Below are 23,009 nucleotides of genomic sequence, written 5' to 3'. Positions count from 1 at the left end.
CGTGAACATATAAAATGACTCTTTTATTGCTCTTATCACTTGGGAAATTCCAAGTGTTTTAGGAGCTCCGTGCCCCAAATGGGGATGGGGGTGAAAACCAAATATATATTTCTTATTGTAAATCCCAATATCACAGCATTCAATGCCATAAATTTCCCTGTAAGTATTGCCTTCACTTCATTCCACAAATTTTGGTAAGTTGTGTTTTCATTTAGTTTAAGATATTTATAATATCTCTTGAGATTTCTTGTTGGACCCATGTATTATTTAGAAGTGTGCTGTTTAATCTCCATGCATCATTGGACTTTTCCAGTTATCTTTTTGTTATTGATTTCTTATTAAATCCATTGTGATATGAAAACAGACTTTGTATAATTTCTATTCTTTTCAATTTTTAAGATATAGTTTATGGCCCAGAATGTGGTCTATTTTAGTGAATGTTCCATGTGAGCTTGAGAGAAATGTGTATTCTGCTGTTGTTAGATGAAGTAGTGTAGAGATGTCAGCTATCTCCAGTTGTTTGTTGGTGTTGTTGAGTTCAACTGTGTCCTAACTGATTTTCTGCCTGGTGTATTTTTCCATTTCTGAGACATGGGTGTTGAAGTCTCCAGCTGCGATAGTGGATTCATCTATTAGTCCTTGCAGTTATAGCCATTTTTGCCTCATGTAGTTTGATGCTCTGTTGTTAGGCACATATCCTTTAAGAATTATGTCTTCTTGGAGAATTGACCCCTTTATCATTATGTAATGCCTTTCTTAATCTCTGATAACTTTCTTTGCTTTGAAGTCTACTTGGTTTGAAATTAATATAGCTACTCCTACTTTCTTTTGATTAGTATTAGCATGATATATTTTTCTCCATCCATTTACTTTTCATATATATGTGTGTTTATATTTAAAGTGGGTTTCTTGTAGACAACATATAGTTGTTTCTTGTTTTTTGATTCACTCTGACAATCTCTGACTTTTAGTTGGTGCATTTAGACATTGACATTCAAAGTGATTATTGATATAGCTGGATTAATATCTACCATATTTGTTACTGTTTTCTATTTGTTGCCTTGTTCTTTGTTCCTGTTTTTGTCTTCTACTGTTTTTCTGCCTTTTGTGAATTTAATTGAGCACTTTATATAATTTCATTTTCTCTTCTTTCTTAGCATTTCAGTTATACTTTTTTTTTTTTTTTTTTTACTGTTTTTAGTGGTTTCCATAGAGTTTGCAACTAATTCAAGTCCTACTATCAAATAACACTGTACCACTTCATGGGTATTGTGAGTACTTTATAATAAAATAATCCTAATTCTTTCCTCTTGTCCTTGGTATTATTGCTGTCATTTATTTCACTTATATGTAAGCATATAAACCCACACATAAGCATACATAATGAAATACAGTGTTGCTATTATGTTGAACAAACTGTTATCTATTAGATCAATTTAGAATAAAAAAATAAAAGTTTTTATTTTACCTTCACTATTCCTTCTTCAGTGATCTTCTTTTCTTTATGTAGATCCAAGTTCCTGACCTATATTATTTTGCTTCTCTCTAAAGAACTTCTTTTAATATTTTTTGCATGGCAGGTCTACTGGCAACAAATTCCCTTAATTTTTGTTTGTCTCAGAAAATCTTTATTTCTCCTTCACTTTTTTAAAAAAATTTTCTGTGAGGAAGATTAGCCCTGAGCTAACATCCATTGTCAATCCTCCTATTTTTTGCTGAGGAAGATCAGCCCTGGGCTAACATCCATGTCCATCTTCCTCTACTTTATATGGGTCGCTGCCACAGCATGGCTTGACAAGCAGTGCGTCGGTCCACATCCAGGATCCGAACCTGCAAACCCTGGGCCGCCGAAGCGGAGCATGCAAACTTAATTGCTTCGCCACCGGAACGGCCTCTCCTTCACTTTTGAATTTTGCCGAGTACAGAATTTGAGGTTGGTGAGTTTTCTTTCACCCAGTACTTTAAATATTTTATTACATTCTCTTCTTGCTTATATGGTTTCTGAGGAGAGGTTGGATGTAATTCTTATCTTATTTTTGTTTTATGTATGGTGTTTTTTCTCTCTGGCTTCTTTTAGGAATTTTTCTTTATCTTTGATTTTCTGTAAGGTAAAAATGATATGCCTAGGTACAGGGTTTTTTTTTTGACATTTATCCTGCTTGGTGTTCTCTGAGCTTCCTGGATCTGTAGTTTGGTGTCTGACATTAATTTGGGGGAAATTCTCAGTCATTACTATTTCAAATATTTCTTCTGTTCCTTTCTATCTTTCTTCTCCTTCTCCTTTCTTCTCCTGGTATTCTCATTAACCATGTGTTACACCTTTTGTAGTTTTGCCATAGTCCTTGGTATTCTATTCTCTAAAGATTCTATTCTCTTTTTTTATCAGTCTTTGTTTTCTTTGGTTTTAGGTTTTTGAGGATTCTATTAATATAGTCTCTAGCTTAGAGAGTCTTTCCTCAACCATGTCCAGTCTACTAATAAGCCCATCAAAGGCATTCTTCATTTCTGTTACAGTTCTTTTTTTTTAGTTCTATCGTTTCTTTTTGGTTCTTTCTTAGGATTTCCATCTTTCTGCTTATATTGCCCATTTGTCCTTTCATGCTGTCTGTTATTTATTAGAGTCCTAAGCATATTAATCATAGTTGTTTTAAATTTCTGGTCTGATAATTCCAACATCCCAGCCATTTCTGGTTCTTATGCTTGCTTTGGCTTTTCAGATTGTGATTTTTGCCTTTTGATATGCCTTGTAATTTTTTTTTTTTTTGATAGTTAGACATGCTGTACCAGGTAAAAGGAACTGCTGTGAATAGGCCTTTAGTAATGTGGTGGTGAGATGTGGGGAGAGAGGAAGCATTCTATAGTTCTCTGATTAGGTCTCAGTCTTTTAGTGAACCTTTCCTTCTGGACTGTGAACTTCACACATGTTTCTCAGTTTTTTTCTCCCTGTTTAGGTAGGCAAGGATGACTAGAGCTGGCTGTAGTTGGATATTTCTCTTCCTCAGGTTAGGGTCTGATAATACCTCAGCAAGTTAGGCTTAGTTAACTAGTTTCTCCTGAGGGCAGGCCTTTTTAAGAACAGAGTCCTCTGGTGTATTTCAGAATGATTTATTTTCCTTCCCCCTACCAGATGCCTGAGGGATTTTTCCTCTGATATTTACTATGGGGACCTGGTTGAGCTCCTGAAGATAAATCTCACAATAAATGTGGGGGCCTCTCTATGACTGGGGGAGTTGTAAGCACTGAGCCTCCAGCAATTCATCAATTACAGTTTAGGTTTTCTTACCTGGGCACTGGTTCCCACGCTAGTTTCCTTGTGCATCTCTGCTTTGGTAACCCATAACTCCCTGTAGTTACTTGGCTGCGTTTCCAATCTTGGAGGCAGTGGTTTGCCTTGTGTCCTCCCCTCTTTCATTGTATCCTAGAAGATTTGTCAGTTTTTCAGTCTGTTCAGCTTCTTACTTGATAGGATGGAGTGGTGGCTTCCAAACTCCTTACATTCAGAATCAGAAACGTTTCCCTTACTTTGTTTTGTCTCTCTCTCTCTTACTGTTGGTTTTCCCGGGATGTGGGCAGAGTTATAGAAGTGTACAGCAGAGTGAGGAAAATGAAGCCCTAGGTTTTTGACAGCAGAACTGAAAAGAAGAGTTCTAGCATTGGAAATTATCAGGGAGATCACAGAAAGGGAAGACCTTGAGAAAATAACTCTATAAAGTTATGTCTGTGCTCAGCCCTGAGCTTTACATGTGGATCTGATCCAAATCAGAGAGGTACTAGCCATTGCAATAAGGCAAGATGAAGAAAAGTCATACAGGTTGGAAAGGAAAAAATAGAATTATCCCTTTTCACAGATGACATGATTGTCTACCTAAAAATTCTTAAGGAATTGACACGCACATGAAATTCTAGCACTAATAAGCAGGTTTGGAAAGTTTTCAAAATACAAATTTCTCACACAAAAATAAGTTATATTTTTCTGTATTAACAATGTAGCTAGCCCTGCTCGTCTAGTGGTTAAAATTCAGTGCTCTCACCGCTATGGCCCAGGTTCATTTCCTGGTCAAGGAAGCATACCACCCATCTGTCAGTTGTCAAACTGTGGTGGCTGCATGTTGCTGTGGTGCTGAAAGCTATGCCATTGGTATTTCAAATACCAGCAGGGTCACCCATGGTGGACAGGCTGCAGTGGAGCTTCCAGACTAAGACAAACTAGGAAGAATGACCTGGTGACCTACTTCCAATAAAATTGTCCATGAAAACTCTATGAATAGTAGTGGAGCCTTGACTGATATAGCACCAGAAGATGAGAGGATGGTGTAAAAAGACTGGGCAGGGTTTTGCTCTGCTATACACCAGGTCACTAGGAGTTGGAAATTGACTCGATGGCACTAAAAACAACAAATTAAAAATGTGTAATAGGAAACCCAATTAAAAATACATTTAACAATAGTTTCAAAAATTTAAGTATTTTAAGTATAAATGTCTAAAACATGTGAGGATATATGTGCTGAAATCTACAAATTGCTGATGAAAGAAATCAAAGTCCTAAATAAGTGATGAGATATATCATGTTCATGTATAGAAAGATTCAACATAGTAAAGATGTCATTAAATTATCTACAGATTTAACACAATACCAATTAAAATCTTGGCTGGATTTCTGCGTTGATGTAGACAAGATGATTTTAAAATTTGTATGAAAGACAAAGTAAGTAGGATAGCTAAAATGATATTGAAAAAGAATGAATTTGAAGGAATCATACCTACCTGACTTTAGGACTTACTATAAAGCTATAATAATGAAGACAGTGTGATATTAGCAGAGTGATAGACACATATATCAGTGGAAGAGCATAGAGTACAGAAATAACCTCAGATAAATATGGACAATTGATTTTTGACGAAGATGCAAAAGCAATCTCAGCCAGGAAGGATAGTTTTATGCCCCAAAATGAGCCTCAACCTAAACCTCACGCCTTATATGAAAATTAACTAAAAAATTAGCTCTAAATGTAAAACATAAAAGTGTAGAACTTTTAGAAGAAAACATAGGAGAAAATCTTTGTGATCTAGACTAGGCAAAGTCCTTTTAGATATGACACTGAAAGCATGATGCATAAAAGAAAAAAATTGATAAATTTGACTGTGACTTCATCAAAGTTCAAACCTTGTACTCTGCAAAAGATGCAATAAAAAAACATGCTACAAACTGGATGAAGATGATATAAAATCACTTATTTGACCAAAGATTTATGGCAAGAATATATAAAAAATTTCTAAACCTCAATAGTAAGAAAACATAAAATCCAATTTAAAAAAATGTGCAAAAGACTTGAACCAAATAGTATATAAGGATGTCAAAATAGCAAATGAGATGTTCAACATCATTAACTGATAGAGAAATGTTAATTAAAACCACTATGAGATACCACTACACACCTAGTAGAATGGCCAAAATAAATAGTACTCATGATGCCAAGTGTTGGCAAGGATGAGGAGCAACTGGAACCTATTACTGGTGGGATTGCCAAGTGGTTCTGCCACTCTGGCAGTTTAGCAGTTTATTATAAAGTTAAACGTACACTTGCCATGTAATTCAGCTTTTCTATACCTGGGTTTGTATTTATGAGAAGTGAGTGAAAACTGTGTTTACACAAAAACCTTAACGTGAATGTTTATAGTAGTCTTATTCATAATTGTGATAAACTAGATACAACTCAAATGTACACAAACTATGGTAATCCATTCATGCAATGGAATACTATTCAGTAATTAAATGGAATAAACTCTTGATGTATGCAACTACTTGGATAAATCTCAAAGGCAATATGTTGAGGTCAAGAAGGACATACTCAGAAGATTACATACTATATGATTGCATTTATATGACATTCTTGAAAATTCGAAGCTAAGTGATATGTAAGAGATAAGTAGTTATCCAAGGTTATGGGTTTTGGGAGGGTGTGACTGTAAAGGTGTAAAGGGATAGGATAAATGAGTTTGTTTGGTGTGATGGATGGAATTGGTTTGTATCTTGATTGTAGTAGACTTATACAATCTATATATCTGTTAAAATTCTCAGAATTGTATACACACAAAAGAAAAGAAGAAATAAAGAAGTCAGTTTTGCAGCATGATCATTTAAAAAATAAAATTATAAAAAGAATAGAAAGTTCTGGGACATCTGTAAAGCCTAAGTATCAATTATTTTAGCTTTCTGTGTCATCAGCTGTTTTAATATTTATTTTCTTCAATTACTAATTTCAGCACTTGTAGGGTATATTTTTAATCCTGCTTCTGTTAAATAGAGTGGGGCCTGGATGAAAGTAGAGTTAACACCAGGATGAAGGGATTGGTTATTTGGCCTCCCTGCTGTGGCATGTTTTGATCTGGAAGGGCGTTAGAGTGTGCATATATAGTTAAGATCATCCATGTATCATTATAACCTGTCTCTAGTTTTTCTTTGAAATTGCGAACTTCTTAGGTGTTAGGAAGTTACATCATTAAATTTCTAAAGTATTCCTGTATCCCTGGATTGTGCATACATGATTGCTCTAATGGTACTGCTACATGTAATGTGTACAGGAAGTTTTCATAAAGGGATTAGGACATTTAGAGCACTATAAGTGGTCATTTGTTGGTTGAAGTTAAATTGCAAGGTATTAGGCTTTGAGTTATTTCCTTTCCATTGGAACCGTTTTAGTAAATACCTGTTGGCTATTTATGGAGTTATTAATGGAGCTGATCAAAAAGCTATTTTGTTCTCAAACTATGTAAGTACTGGTAGGTACTGTATACATATACTAGTATATATAACTATGTCATAGGAGATTTAGAATCAATTACTTTACATGTCCAAATTTTTAAATTTTGTTTCCATCATAAGACAAATTTTGATACATTTCAATCACAATTTTATAAATTTTGATTTTTTTTGGCTATAATGTATTTTGTTAGAAATAAAATATGCTGATGAAGCATAAAATCAGAATCTGTTACTAGACAAAGGAAGGTATAAATGTGTAGTAGCCTGACTAACTTTTAATAGGGCCTCTGAAGAATTCTCTTAAATAGCCACAACAATGGTAGCAATTCAGATTGTAAGACTGCGTGTATCCTTATCAGGCTGAAAGAAAAGATAGAAATTACTGAGGAGAGATTTGATGGCTAAGGGAAGGCTTAGTGGTTTCGTGTGCTACCCAGTGTATTCCATCTGTCCTTACATTTTGCTGTGCTGCATTTCACTGTTTTTCTTATTTGACTGCAGATAAACGTATTTGACTTATTTCAGCATGTATCTCCACTTGATGTCTGAGCTGATGAATGTGACAGTTGGTGTATCAGAATTCATTGCATATGTAGGCAGGTAGGCAGTGGTCTTTTGAGATAGCATCTTCAAGAATACATTATCTAGAAGTGACTGCTAAATGTACCTGGAGTTAGAGACTTCTGGTTTAGACCTTTCTAATTTTGAACTGTGAAGGAATTTAACTCTTCTAACTTATTGTGAGATTTTTTTTTGTACCTAGAAGTTAATAGTGTTGAGTGTGAAGTTTCTTGAGTTGTACCTGAGTTGATTTCTTTTACAGTTTTATTCCTGCTATGATCACTCTCATCTTGGGAGAGTTTTGTGGTGAAAGAAATAGCATAGAAAATATGGGATTAGTTACTTTATATGATTTTAATCATCTTTTGCAAGATTTCAATGTATCTCAACAGTAAATTAGGCTACCTAACAGATGAAACCTTATGAAAAAGTCAAAAGATTTTCTCCCCTTATTGGTACTTTAAATCTTATTGGAACTTAATCTACTTCCGTATTTTCTCTGACAATTACTTTGCCTGTAGTGTTTATTAGGAGATTAAAAACATCCTTTTAAAAGGGGAGGAAGTATTGAATCTCAGAAGGAATCTTTAATTTTTACATCATTAATTCCCTTCCTCTTAATATATTTAAACAGCGCATCTAGCTGAGGTGCTTTGCTTGTTTCAGTACAAAGCAAATTGAAAAGCCAGTTTCTATATTCTAAGAATTACCTTTGAACCGAACGTAGGTTATATATTCAATCTTAGTCATTTCAGTTATAAATCAGGTTTATCTTTATGATATATTGCATCTTTAAATAATAAAATACCTCAAAGGTAATAAAACTTTTGGGATCATTTTATATGAGTTATCTACATTAGTTATTTTTAAAAAATAAAGGATGGAGAAATTGAAATTGATCAAGTTATATTAAAATCAAGTCAAATCTATATTTATATAAATTTTAATGGAACCTCAATGTGTTAACAAATTTTTCATTAGAAACAAAAATTAGTCATATTCATACATAGTTATTAAATATTCTCAGGTATTTGTGGGCCAAGACTGTTGTGATATTCTTTAATAATATGGACAATAAAACTCTGGAGAGATAATAAATTTGCTACATCAGTAGAGGTATTATTATACTATTTCCTGTATTTTTCTGAAGGTCTAGCCCTTTATAAGTATGATACGTGAAATAAATATTATTTCCTAATTTAATTGAAGCTTATTAAGAATTGAAAGATGGTAATTATTTTTAAGAAATAACCCTATAGATTATTACTGTCATTTTCCTTAAAAGGAGACAGGATTAAGAAACCTTAACCATTCCTGTAGTAGAACTGCTACCTACAGAACATGATATGTTATAGTACTGTCTATTGAAAAGTTTAGCAATTTTACTTTATGAGATAAAAATCAGTACCCTTTTTGTCTATCAAGTAAAATATTTCTCTGAAAATCTGTTTCTAGGTATTGCTATACTTTTCAAGAGAATGTTCTATGTTGTGTATACTAGTTTTGGCTGACACACATACTTGCTTTTTGGTTTATCCTATATGTTTAGATCCTCTACAGATGAACTGATGTGTCTAGACAGGAAGTGGTATGTAGGAGATATAGGAATGGGCTGAAGTATCCTTTATATTTGCCTTTGTATCTAGGGGAGTTGGAAATAGGCAAGAATGGAGAGAAATTTTGTATGGCAGTACACAGAATTTTGCAAGTTTATTGTGACCCCTGCAGCAATCCGATGCATTTTAGTTACTGGTAAGTTTGTTAAATTATGTTTGAAAATGTACCTCTTCGAAGATGGCCCTCTATTTACTATTACGTCCAACATGTCAAATATACCTATTTTAAAGATTTTTTGAAAAGATGTGGTATTGCTATTGTATTGGGTTTTAGGTATAAATTAAAAATACTTTTCTTAGTGAATGCATTTGACTTTTCAATTGTTGTCATAGTTAAAATTGAAGTGAAATTAACATTATATGGATAGCATAGTCATGTATTAAGATTTTGGAATAATAAAATGAATATTTCTGACTTTGTAGTGGAACTCCACTGTCTTTAGAAGTCTGAGTTAATTCATTAGATGTTTGAGAAAGAGTAGTCCTTCTGACATAAAAGAATAAGAAAATCCATGGCATTCTTTATATGGTTCCACATAGGAGGGTGATGTATTGTAAGAAATACTTTTTTGCATTTTTTCATGGACCATAGGCACCATAGTGAGGCATTTCTGGTCTTGCTTTTTGGCAGTGCTAATGTTTAGCAATCCTAGTCATCTTTCCCTCTACATCACAAACTCAGGTGTAGCTAAGAATTCCATCAGCAGATTAGGAAATTGTGTAACCTCTGTGCAGTAGTTTTCTTTATTCTTTTCACACATTTAAGACAGAATTACTATGTGTAACAGTGCTTAAGTAATTATCTGTGAAGTGGCTTTGACTATTGATATAATTTAAAATGGACTGGATTGCTTAATAGCTGTTCTTCTTTACAGAAACATTAAAAAAATCCCAAGGGATTTTTTGGTAGTTGTGTTTTTCTTATAAATATTTATCTTTGACTTTAGGACAAAGTGAAAGAACATCATTGATTTGTAATACTAGTTTACTTTTTTTGTGTGGTTTAAAGATGTGGGACCAGTTAATGTAATTGAATTTTAATTTCCTGTAATGAAGTACTTACTTTATTTCCAGATATACTATATTTTTTCTAGCTGATATCATGTAATCCATTAAAGTATCAATTTTTATAATAATAATCTTGCTTAATTCTTTTCATGAGAATATTTCTGATTTGAACAAGAATAGCCACATTATCAGAGAAACAAGTTGTCAATCCTATTGTAACCGGAAAAGCTAGAATAACTTTAGAGAATAGAATGACTTTAGATTCTTTGGCCTTACTAATTTTCAAGTTTTCCTCATTACCAAATTTTCTTAATTTCTTGTAAGAATGAGTACTTGTACATTTAAAATATATTAAGAAATTTGTGGTTTTACTCTTTCTTGTGAATATAGTCAATTTAGTGTGCCTTATAAAACAATGTAAATAGATATTATTTTAACTGCTGATAAATCTGGCTTAAAGTCATTTATTAAACTACAGTAGGCCTATACAATGAAGGAATATATATTTTTTTAATCAGGAATGCTATCGTGTATCAATGCTCTTGGTTGAAAATTGTTCTACATAACTGTGTGAAGTAATATGTTATCAAAGCTCAATTCAATGCAATCCTTTATTTTTCTTTTGTTTCTTTTTTCATTCAACAGACATATCCAGTGCTTTATCTTTGTCTGGCACATATCTTTGCGTGCTTTTATGTGTTTGTGTATACATTGTGTAATTAATTACCACTTTTCATTTCAATATCACGTAAATCATTTATTTTCTCTGCTTTCATGAACTTTCCTGAGGGCATATCTGGACATAAGTAACATGTTGCATATTTCTCTGGATATTTTAAAAAATACATAAGTTGTTTTTGAAAAATAGATCTAAATGAAAAGTTTATTTAAAAAATAGATGTATTCTTCGAAAGCAATATTGTGTACATATTTCAAATTCTATAAGGTAGCGTGTTCTTCAAAAGAATGTTATGATAAACTATTATGGTGAAGTGAAGTATTTTTGGGTGTGTTTCTTATGTTAGATTTATTTGAGGCAGGGAATATATATGTGCATAGATAAACTTCGATCTTTTGCCTTGGAATGTAAAAAAACTACACAATTATATTTTGATATGATATTTCAGTTTAAAGAGATAAAACTAGTTATCTTATGCTTGTGAGAAAATATATTCTTGCTTGATATAAGGTATAACAGTCATTATCAGCAAAGCAGAGATTAGATTTGAAAATGGTAGTTATCTTTTGGCATAATAAAGTACTGAAATGGAACGCTGTGTTTGTAATCAACATTTGATGATTACATAATGAAATTATCTGTCCTTTACATGCAGTGCTACTCTTTTGGCATTCCTGGTTGAACTACTTAAAAGTTCAGTAGCCATGCAAGAGCAGATGCTGGGTGGAAAAGGCTTCTTAGTCATTGGCTACTTACTTGAAAAGGTAAGTGATGTGTATTGATGGTTTTATTGTGTAGCCTTCACAGATGGACACCTGACAATCACTAATTATATTTTTTGTATAGTTTCCCTTTCCAGTGACTGTGCAGCGACTATGTTGTTGGCTAATTCACAAACATTTTTATATTATGTACTTAGACATAAGTGTAGACAATGAACTAAATTGGGTGTTAGAAATCTACGTACTTAAGAAATTTTTGAGTGAATGTGGAAACTAAAGAAAAATTCTTTCATCTACTTTTATTCAAAGTTACAAGTATTTTCTCTTAATTCTTTTTTCTTTTGTTATCTTTACATTCAGACTAAGTTTCTTAGCAATTTTATCAATTTTAGTTTAAATGGATTTACTTTTTTGTTTTTGCTTTGTGTTTCAATTATAAGGTAAAAAAATCTCTATTTTCTAGCAGCAGAAACATTATTTTGTGCTTTGCCCCTGCTTTTAATATATTTGAATATTTAAAATATTTTTTTTCTGATCAAAACATGGTATAAACAATACAAATTAGATGGTTTTAATTTTTCCCATTTGTGTCATTTATGTCCTGGTTTTGTTTCAGTCACAGCTGTACTATTATGATAATGAGTGCTGAATTTCTGATTATGGTCTCACAAGAGTTTGGTTGTATCATGTGATTTCCTTTAAAAATTAAAGTGGGATTTCATGAATAAAGGTATTTTTTTCCCGTAAAGAAATATCTATAGCCCTCAGTAGCTCTCTCAAATCTCTTCTTATCAGTTAACTCTTTAACATTCAGCTGCTCTAAAAATGGAACTATTTGAGAAATAACATAGGTGAGACCTCAACTAGGAGGAATAAACTTATTTTTCCCCTGGGAAATAAAATTGAGAACACTTTTGGAGATCGTTTTTTCAGCTCAGATTCTTCTACATTTGAAATCCTTATAACCTGTCTTTTCTTTGAAGCACTCTTTCTTGAAGGATTGGTGATCAAGGAGTGGTAAATTATTAAGTAGATCTATCATTGGAAGCATTTCTTTATTGAGATAATTTTTTCAGTAACATTATTAAGGTTTTCATTAAGGATGTTTAGTTTATTTTATTTATTTCATTTTTAATTTTTTGGTGAGGAAGATTAACCCTGAGCTAACATCTGTGCCCATCTTCCTCTATTTTGTATGTGGGGTGCCGCCACAGCATGGCTTGATGAGTGGTGCATATAGGTCCATGCCCGGGGTTCCAAACCTGCGAACCCCAGGCCACTGAAGCGGAGCATGCGAACTTAACCACTATGCCACTGGGCTGCCCCTGGTTTATTTTTTTAATCATGGAGAACTATATTTCCATATGGTAGGGTATTAAGAATTGTTCAGAAGATTTATGTTAAATTAAATTTTACATGAATTAGATATTGTGAAATGCCTTTGTAACATTACTGTGCATTACAAGATCACTATCAGGAACTACCCTTTGAATATACTTTTCATCTATTTACTGAGATTTTATCATCATAGTTCTAAAGTGAATATTCTTTTACACTTAAAACTTAGCTTAAAATTAGAAATATTGTGAAAGGTGGGCCGGCCTGGTGGTGCAAGTGGTTGGGTGTGTGTGCTCCGCTGCGGCAGCCCGGGGTTCGCTGGTTCGGATCCCGGGCGTACACCAGCACACTGCTTGTCAGGCCATGCTGTGGCGGCATCCGATATAAAGTGGAAGAGGATGGACACAGATGTTGGCCGAGGGCCAGTCTTCCTCAGCCAAAAAAAAAAAAAATGAGGATTGGCAGATGTTAGCACAGGGCTGATCTTCCTCAAAAAAAAAAAAAAAGTTTGTGAAAGGACTTCAAATCAAATAAAGAGACATAATCAGTTCTTCCTATTTCTCAGAATTAATATCCTTGAAAGAGTTTGTCAATTTAGTGGGTATAAAATATTATCTCATTATGGTTTTAATTTGCATTTTTTTAAGATTTTTGAACAAAGTTGGACATATTTTCATATACATTTATTGGATGTTGATTTTTTTCTCTTCTGTGAAGTGCTTGTTCATGTCCTTTGCCAATTTTCCCTGTTTCCCACCAAGACCCCTACTCCTAGGTAACCTGTAATCTACTTTTGTCCCTATGATTTTGTGTATTCTATATATTTCATTTAAGTGAAATCATGTAATATTTGTCCTTTTTTATCTGGCTTATTTCATTTAGCATAATGTTAAGAAGATTCATCCCTGTTGTAGCATCTGTCAGAACTTCATTCCTTTTTATGGGTGAATAATATTCCATTGTATGCATACACCGCATTTTGTTTATTTATTCATCTGTCAATAGACGTTTGTGTTGTTTCCATCTTTTGGCTATTATGAATAATGCTGCTATGGGTGTTCATGTACAAGTTTTTGTGTGGACAAAGGGTAGGGTATCTACCCTTTGTATCTTGGGTAGATACCTATGACTTGGTTTGCTGGGTCCTATTTTAACTCTATGTTTAACCATTTGAGAACCTGCCAGACTGTTTTCCAAAGTGGCTCCACCATTTTATATCCCCATCAGCAGTGTAGGAGGTTTCCAATTTTTTCCCATCCTTGTCAACACTTGTTATTGTCTGCCTTTTTTATTCCAGCCATCCTAAGTGGATGTGAAATGGCATATTGTTTTTTATTTGCATTTCTTTGATGTCTAATGACGTTGAGCATCTTTTCATGTGCTTATTGGCTATTTGTATATTTTCTTTGGAGAAATGTCTATTCAGAACTTAATGGGTAAATTTGTCATTTTATTATGGAGAAAATTTAACCTATATTAAAGTTTTAAAATTATTACAACTGTATGCGTTTTTTATTCTATATACTAATCTTTATTAGCTATATGATGTGCAAAGATTCTGTATATATCCTGGATATAAGTCCTCTCTTGGATATGTGTCACAAGTATTTCTTCCTTTGTGGCTTGCCGTTTCATTCTCTTAATGGTGTTTTTTGATGAATGGAAGTCCTTAATTTTAATATGGGTTAAATTTTAAGTTTCTTTTATAATTGGCCCATTTTGGATCTTATGTATCCCAAAGCAATGAGACTATTCCGTTTTCTTCTCAAAATTTTTTTTACTTTTCACATTTAGATTTATAACCCATCTAGAATTGAATTTTGTATATGGTGTGAGATATAAGGTTATGTATAAGAAATAAGGTTTTTTTTTTTTTCCTGTGTATGTGTCTAAGCTGGCCCAGTACCATTCATTAAAAAGATGATTTTCCACCTCATTGCAATCTTTGCCATAAATCAGGTGACCGTATACAAACGGGATCATTTCTAGAGTCTTATCTATTGTGAGTTTTTTAAATACCTTTGAGGCAGTACAACACTATCTTAATTTGTATACCTTTTTAGTACATCTTGATATATCATAGTGTGTCTTCTAGCTTTATTGTTCTTCAAGATTGCCTTGGCTATTCTTGGGTCATTGGTATTAACATATACATCAGCATGTCAATTTCCACCAAAAAATACTAGGATTTTCATTTTATTATTTTGACATCTTTACATCTTTATATTGAACTTTCCAATTCATACATTTAGTACATCCTTCTATTTATTTAGGTCTCTTTGGTAGTTTTCTGTGTAGGGAACTTTCTGTCTTTTTGCTGGCTTTATTCCTAGATAATTGAGGTTTTTAAAATTTTAATGTTTTTATTTGTCACTGGTACATAGAAATATAATTGGTGTTTATATTGACGTTTTGTATACCAATCTTGCTATTCCTCTATTAATTCTAGTAGTTTGTAGATTTTTCAAAAACTTTTCTTCATAGAAAATCATACTTTCTGAGAATGACAATTTTATTTTTTTTATTTCTAATATTTATTTAAAAATTGTTTTTCTTTGTCTTATTGCACTGTTGAAGACTTCCAGTATAGTGTCAAGCAGAAGTTGTGATAGTGGCCATCCCTATTTTATTCCAGATCTCATGGGCAAAGCTTTCAATAGTTAGCCACTAAGTATGATATATGTTGTAGATTACTTTTTGTAGACATTTTAGTCAAATCAAGAAACTGTCTATTTCAAGTTTGCTAAGAGTTTTCTTTATCATAAACAGGTGCTGAATTTTATCAAATGCTTTTTCTGCATTATTTGAGATAATTATGGTGTTTCTACACGTTTTCTTAGTGAATTATATTAATTGATTTTCTATAAGAATGTTAAACCATTCTTATAGTCCTGAAATCCTATGTAGTTTTAGATCCATTCCCATTCCAATCAGGCATTTCATCCTTATGCTTCCTTTAAAATGGCTTATCTCAGTGTCACCAATAGCCTTTGTATTCTTAAATCTTGTGGTTCTCAGTCTTCATTTTATTTGACCTGTTAACAACATTTCAGTTTAACATTCTTTCCTTCTTGAAGTGCTTTCTTCAATTGTATTTTGTGACAGCTTTCATTCTTTATTTTCTCCCTACTTCCTTGGCCTCGTTTTATTCTCTCCTAGTGGTTCTTTCTCTTCTTTCTAAATTCTAAAGACTGATGTCCTAATAATACTTAATTCTGGAAACCTTTTCACTTTTCTGTTTACACTTTAATTGAGCTCACCATTCCCTTAGCTTTCATTATCCTGTAAATACTAATTATTCTTAAATGCGTATCTCTAACCACAAACTCTCCTTTCAACTTTAGTCTCCCATATTCAGCTCCGCTTGGATGTCTAATGAGCTTCACAAATCTAAATTATCCAAATTGTTACTTTTGATTTTTTTCTCAGATCTTGTCAGCCCTCAGTCTTCTCTGTCTTAGTTAATAGCATTACCATTCAACAAGTAATTCAGATCAAAAATGTTACTACTTTTTGACTCCTTTTTCACACAGTAAATCCATAGTCTCAGCAAATTATGTTGTCTTAGTATCAAAATATATTCAGAATCACTGACTACTTCCTACTTTACTCCTTTCTGTGTCCACTGATATCATCTTAGTTCAAACCATCCTCATCTTTCACCGCTGGTTACCCATAGTCCGTTTTTCACTTTAAGTCAGACTAGTCCTCCTAAAATGTACGAGATCTTACTACCCCATCCTTCTCAGAGTAAATTCATAAGTCTCTTACCTCTGACATCATCTCTTACCCTTCTCCTTCTTGCTTTCTCTCTTGTAGCCACACTGGCCATACAAAGGCCTTTTTACCTTTCCTTTAAAAACTAAAATGGTAAGCATGAACTCATCTCAGAACTTTTGCATTTTCTTTTCCCATTGCTTCGATTATTCTTTCTGTAGATATCCACATGGCATGATTCTACACTTTATTCAGAGTTTTGCTTATGACACCTTATAAGAGAAGTCTTTTCTGGTCACTCTACATAGAATAGTAGCCCTTCCATAACTATCATTGACTATCTCCCTACTCTGCTAATTTTTTACAGCACTATTCTGACATTTTTTTACTGGTTTATTTTCTGCCTCCTTTCACTAGAATGTAGGCTTCAGTTTCATGAAAGCAGGGGCAATATCTTCTTTTTTCTCATCTTACTGCTGTATCTTCAAGATGTGTCTGCACCTAAAAGAATGCCTGTCTCAATAAATATTTGTTGAATTGAATTGAATAACAGAAAAGCACTTGCATGCTTGTCTGATTACCTAAAAGGAATACTTGTTTCAGCTTTCTCAGATGAATGCTCACACTGTTTTATTTTTAAACAATCAGCTGCCAGGTGAGTAGTATAAATGATGAAGGTTCTATTTCAATTTTATCATCAGCTATTAACAAGGTAATGATTAACTGTCTCAGCTTTTTCTCCTTATCTTAGAAGGTCTAAGTTAGTTATCAAGGAAGGTGGTCTAATGAGAGGCCTTCTCATTCATCACACTGAGACTGTTTCATGAAAAACTTTTAAGGTATTTTTGTTTTGTTTTATTTTGCCAAAATATGAGTTTGAGGAGAACTTAGAGGTTATCTGATGTATTCAATATTTTTGGATATGGTTAATAAAAAATTTGATTCAAAGCAGCTTACACAGTAAGGAAATATGCTTGCTAATGTAACTGGAAGTCTAGTGGTAGGTGGCTTATCAGTCATATTCCTGGCAGGAAACAGGTGCCACACTCAGACTCAGTTACTGAGAAGAGTTTAATGCGAGGATCTTTAAAAAGTTGTGTACATTGTTAAGGGAAATCAGCAAGGTTTGGTGAGATGAAACGAGTGAGCGTTTAGCATAACTCAAAGAGTAAGTTATTGTAGTATAGGAGAATTGTACCTGACTAGTTTGTGGTCTTCAATAAAGAAATGTGGTATATTGACTTGAAGGGGTGAAGCCAGGGAAATAAATACCCCAACTTAATTTTCTTCCTGTCCTTTAATTTCCTGCTGGTCTTTCCAACTAGTCAAACCCAACTGGAAGCCACTAGGCAGGGGAGCCTCTCAAGGGAGCATAGAAATAGGATGGGGAATATTGGAGAGTGGATCAGTACAGCTTGCAAAACATATCCAGTAAGTTGGGCTTCAGAATTTTGTTATCTGAGTAACAATTATGTCATCAAAGACCCAGGTTTTTCCTGTATCTTTGCTCTACCACCTACAGTGATGATTTTAAGCTATAGCTGCTTTCCTTTGTGGTCATAAGAAGGTTGCCAGGTAGACTTGGTGCTCTAGACCCTTACATCTAGGTAGAGAGAGAGAGAGCTCCTTTCTCCTAATTACTGAACAAGATCCTTCCCTCCAATTTGATTGATCAGCTTAGGTCCTGTTTTCTTTGAACCAACTGTTGCCATGAAAATGTTGATGCAGGGTCTCTGAACTAACCATTGTCTGTCCCTGCCCCTATGCCCCACCAAAACAACAACACCACACAGGTGATTCATATTGGATTAGACTATTTGGAGCTTAATCTTGGTGTCTTGAGAGGAGTGAAATGGATATTGAGGATCAACTACTTTATGATGTACCTATACTAATTAAAATAATTTTCCACAATTTACTTACTATGTAATGCATTTCTGTATATACAGAATGCTTTCTGCAATAAAAATGAACATTTCTGGCAATCCATTCCATTTTGGGCTACTTTAAATGTGGGAAAGACTTCTTTTTACTGAGTAGCAATTTCTCCTTATAACATCCATTGCTCCTGTTTGGTTTACATACTTCTGGAGTAGATGTTATAATATAATTGTTTTTTCTAGCTTCTCGGATTCGACTTCCAAATACATTTAGTCACATCTCACGTAGTACTTCTTACAAATTATGTATTCAGTCACCACGTAAAAGTAATGTCATATAGTTTAAATTCCAGAGCTTGTATTTTATGGATTTATAACTATGAATTATCCAAGTATAAATCTCTTTGTAAAATGGCTTTACTTGAGAAAATGAAAGCAAATATCAAAATAAAAAAATATTTAAAGCAATCAAAGTAAACACAATAAAACAGAGTTGGATATCTTCTTTCATCCTCTGCTAATCAGTGTTTTGTCTGATCTGTTCTATTCTTATTCTGTTCTTGAATTTGACATGAATTCAGTTAAAAATTTACAGAGGAATTATGGCAGGCACCAGACAGATAAGAGATGAATGACAGTATCCTTTTTTATATCAGGAAAGAAAGATACATGAATAATAACAGTAATACATGGCAGAAGGAATAAGTACTACTTATAGGTAAAGGTAACATACCGTTGAAGAGAACATTCATTTTATGCTTAGTAGAATTTTGAGTGGGCCAATTAAAAAACACAGTTTCAGAAAAATATTTCCTAACGATCAACTTTAGAATTAAAAACTACTACCCAGCAGCATTAACTGCTATGAAAAAACAACTGACACATTTTTTTAGTACTGTGGAAGGCTTCATTTGGTGCTTCTAGCATATCTTTTAATAACGTGGAGCAAGTCAAAAACTTGTTTCCAAATTGTGAATTACTTTCTTAATTGAATATATTCATAATGGTCCATCTGATTTTATATCACTTTAGTGTTCTTTATAAGCAAACGACAATTTTTATAGGATAAAATCTGATCTCTGAGAATGTTTATTTAGGAACAGGATCTGACTGTTCTATTTCAGAGTTTTAGGCATAAAAGTAGAATGTATCAGATAATGTTCTTGAAATCAGTATTACTGAATAAAAATAGAATGTATAAGATAAGGTATGTAAAATTATATCTAGTGAAGGAGCTGGCTGAAGCTTTAAATAACCATGAACTCATATTTTAATTATATTCACCTATCCATGAATAAAATATTTTAGAATTTAAGAGTATTGTATTCTTTTTATTAAAGTTTCTTTAAAATGAGTGCCCAATCTTTGCTTTTTTTTTACTCAAATATTTATTTGTTTTTGTCCCCTTCCCTCCACTTTAATAACTCAGGTATTTGTTAGGACCATTTCCTTCATCTTCTTGTAAAATTTTCATGTAAAGTTATGCTCTAAGGCTTGGTTTGAATTTTGCAGGACTGTTGCTTATCTATAGTCAAACCATTGGTGTTTTGTCAAACACACAAGCCTACTAATACAAATTCATTGCTTTCTTATCATGCGTCAAACTAATTAAATGCCGTCTTCTCAGTAAAACCTTCTCTTGACCACCCTTCTTAAATTTTTCTATCCACTCCATATTTTTTTCATGCACTTATTAGCATTTAACATATGACATATTTTACCATTTTAATTTTATTTGTTGTATGCCTCTGTCTTCTCTTCCTCCCTTAGAATGTAAATTCTATGAGGGTGGTTTTGTTTTCAGTTTTGTTAACTGCTCTTTCCACAGTGCCAAGGAGAGTGCCTGGCAAATAGTAAGTACTCAGCATGTGTATTTTCTGAATGACTAAATGAAAAGTGTTGGGCTCTACCTTTAAAGTAAAGGAAATGGATGCAAGGGTTTTATAAGTTGAAAGAGTATGATAGAGAAAGCAGGTGAAGCAAGTGATGTGGAGGCGAAATTAGCCCAAAGAAATGTTTTGTTTGGTTCAGTGAAAAGTTTTTTAGTTTGAATTTTATTTCCTTTAGGTACCTTGAGCAGTCTTCACTACTGTATTGTTTCCTACCCTAATTCATACATCGCTGTTAACTACTTGCATATTGTAATCATTTGAGTTTGTGACCCCTTATGTAGAAGTATGAAAATGTGTGGCATGCTTAGGTCAAATTTATTGAGTGGGCCTTGTTATGAACATGATGAATCTAGGTGAATCATATGGGAAGTAAAATTGGTAGGACAATTTAGTCCCTTTTATTCCTTAATTATCCTATACTGATATTTTGGACTTCAGTGAGTGGATACTGGAGATTAAGGTGCTATATGACCTGTGATTTAGGGTTGAGTGGTAGGTGATTCTTTACCCCAGGGAGGATGCTGATACTCCAAAAAGAATCACTAGATGAGAAAGAAAAGATTTGTGTAGGAAGATATATTTTCTGACATTTGAGTTTGAATTATTACCTTTTATGAACATTTCATCTATAATACTTTCATCTGAAATTATACTCTAGGGTAGCATTGTCTAATTAAAATACAATGCAAGCCTCATATGCTGTTTAAAATTTTCTAGTAAAAAAGAGTAGGTGAAATTAATTTTAATAACATTTTTTATTTAAACTAGTATATTAAACCAAAATATTATCACTTCAACATATACTCAATTAAAAAAAAAAGAATAGATATTTTGCATTATTTTTTCATTCTAAACCTTGAAAATCCAGTGTGTACATACTTACAGCACATATCCCTTAGGACTAGCCACATTTCAAGGGCTCAGTAGCCACATATAGCTAGTGGCCCTGTACTGGACAGTGCAGCTTTAAGGTTTGGTTTGAATTTTGGAAGGTCTGTCCTTTACCATGGTAATAGGTTGTGTATTGGTAGCGGCAGTTGAAAATTCTTTATGAGAGTACTCAGAATAGAAATAATGTTATATGAAGCTGCAGAAGCGTAAAATATCATCCAGGGAGAGTGTATTTATGAACAAAAGGCCAAAGAAATAATCTTCAGCTGTTCTCATTCTTTTAAGCAAAGGACACTGAGGAGTAATCTGAGGGTCATGAAAGCCAAAGGAGGATAGTATTTCCAGGAAAGTGACATCTTCTTTTTCAAATACTGTAGATAGGTCAGAAACGTTTATGCTAAGCAAGATACGTTGCATTTGTCAATGTGCAACTCATTTTTACCTTTTTGAAGAAAAGATTCAGTGGAATGGTAGGGTCAATCTGTTTTCTCTTTGGTTTGAAGCTAGCGAAAGCACTTCTTTTTCCGAATGTGTTGTGTCAAATTGTAAAATTGTGTGTGTATATTATCATGATAGTAATTTTACTCCGTTTTAATTTTGTTTGTCTAAGATTTCTTCTTGTTAGTCAATTTCTACAAATATAGAATGAAACCATTCTTATTTATTTTATTTCTTTTGCTTGAGTGTAGTATTATTTAGTCTGAGTTATTTATCTGCAGTTGTCCTGGAAAAGACATTAGGTAACAAACTATCATTTAGAGAATGATCTTAACATTTCTGTGTTTCTAAATATAATAAAATTTTGACTAGCAAGGGAAATAATTAAAATACTATATTTTATATTTAAGGTATTAGGGATGGCATATGGAAAATTCATATGTAGTTATTCTAAGTCAGCAATTTTACAATTTGACAATCTGGATATTTTTAGCTTGAATTTCTGTTTTTTTTTCTTTAGTCATCAAGAGTTCATATAACTAGAGCTGTCCTGGAGCAATTTTTATCCTTTGCAAAATACCTTGATGGTTTATCTCATGGAGCACCTTTGCTGAAGCAGCTTTGTGATCACATTTTATTCAACCCAGCCATCTGGATACATACACCTGCAAAGGTATAAATTTTATTCTCATTTATTTTATTTTAATGTAAATAAAATTTACATTACTCATTTAATGAATCTAAACTATCCAGAAAACATTTGGATTTTTCAGCTTATTTTATAGTCAATCCGAAGTAGTTGTATTAGGCAGTATCAGAAATCAAAATATTAAATATGTAAATATTAAAATAAATGAAACTATAGTTAAAAACTAAGCTGCCTTATGGGATGATGAGAAAGTTCTGGAACTAGACAATGGTAATGATTGTGGGGAAAAAAAGAATGTTGAAGCCCTACTTCTTACCCTATACAAAGATGAACCACATTTAGATTTGACTTAAATTTGAAAGGTGAAACTATAAAAGTAACAGGAGAAATTGTTGAAAGATACCTTCACAATTTGGGGATAGCCAAAGACTTCTTAAATAAGACCTTCAAAACCTCTCTTCTTAAGGAGAAAAATTAATGTGTTTGATGGTGTCAAAATTAAAGATTTTGTTAAAAGGTCTTCACAGATAATGTCAATAAATAGATGATAGATTGAGGTGCTTTTTACAATGTCAAAAATTATTAGGACAAGTGAGAAATGTTGAATATGAACCCTAAGTTAGACATTAGTGTTATATAAATGTTAAATTTATTGAGTGGGAGAATTGTATTATCATCTGTGTAAGAGAATGTCTTCGTTCTTAGGGGATTTACACTGAAATATTTAGTGGGGAAGTGTCTGAATGTCAGCAACTTACTTTCAAACATTTCACCTAAATTATAAATCTATATCTGTAATATCATATAATATCTTCCACATAACTTTGTTTAAATAATGTTTGTTATAATTTTTAT

General features: G+C 32.9%; 1 protein-coding gene across 4 annotated transcripts in view; it reads left to right on the top strand.

Annotated features, from left to right (window-relative positions):
• The window catches only part of NBEA (neurobeachin), a 690,698-nt gene that overhangs the window by 146,730 nt on the left and 520,959 nt on the right, over nucleotides 1-23,009 (top strand). For 3 of the 4 annotated variants that reach the window (XM_087436200.1, XM_014791275.2, XM_087436201.1), the window contains exons 11-12: nucleotides 11,283-11,391; nucleotides 22,026-22,178. In XM_087436200.1, coding sequence (XP_087292326.1) covers nucleotides 11,283-11,391; nucleotides 22,026-22,178 — 262 coding nt within the window. Of the gene's footprint in view, nucleotides 1-8,970; nucleotides 9,077-11,282; nucleotides 11,392-22,025; nucleotides 22,179-23,009 lie in introns of all 4 variants that reach the window. The other variant, XM_087436202.1, reaches the window with a different exon arrangement.

This window comes from Ceratotherium simum, chromosome 10 (genome assembly GCF_057802395.1).
Source record: "Ceratotherium simum simum isolate JZ-2026a chromosome 10, ASM5780239v1, whole genome shotgun sequence".
Taxonomy (NCBI): Eukaryota; Metazoa; Chordata; class Mammalia; order Perissodactyla; family Rhinocerotidae; genus Ceratotherium; species Ceratotherium simum.
The sequence above is the reverse complement of the archived record's forward strand: the minus strand, read 5'-3'. Positions and strand labels throughout refer to the sequence as shown.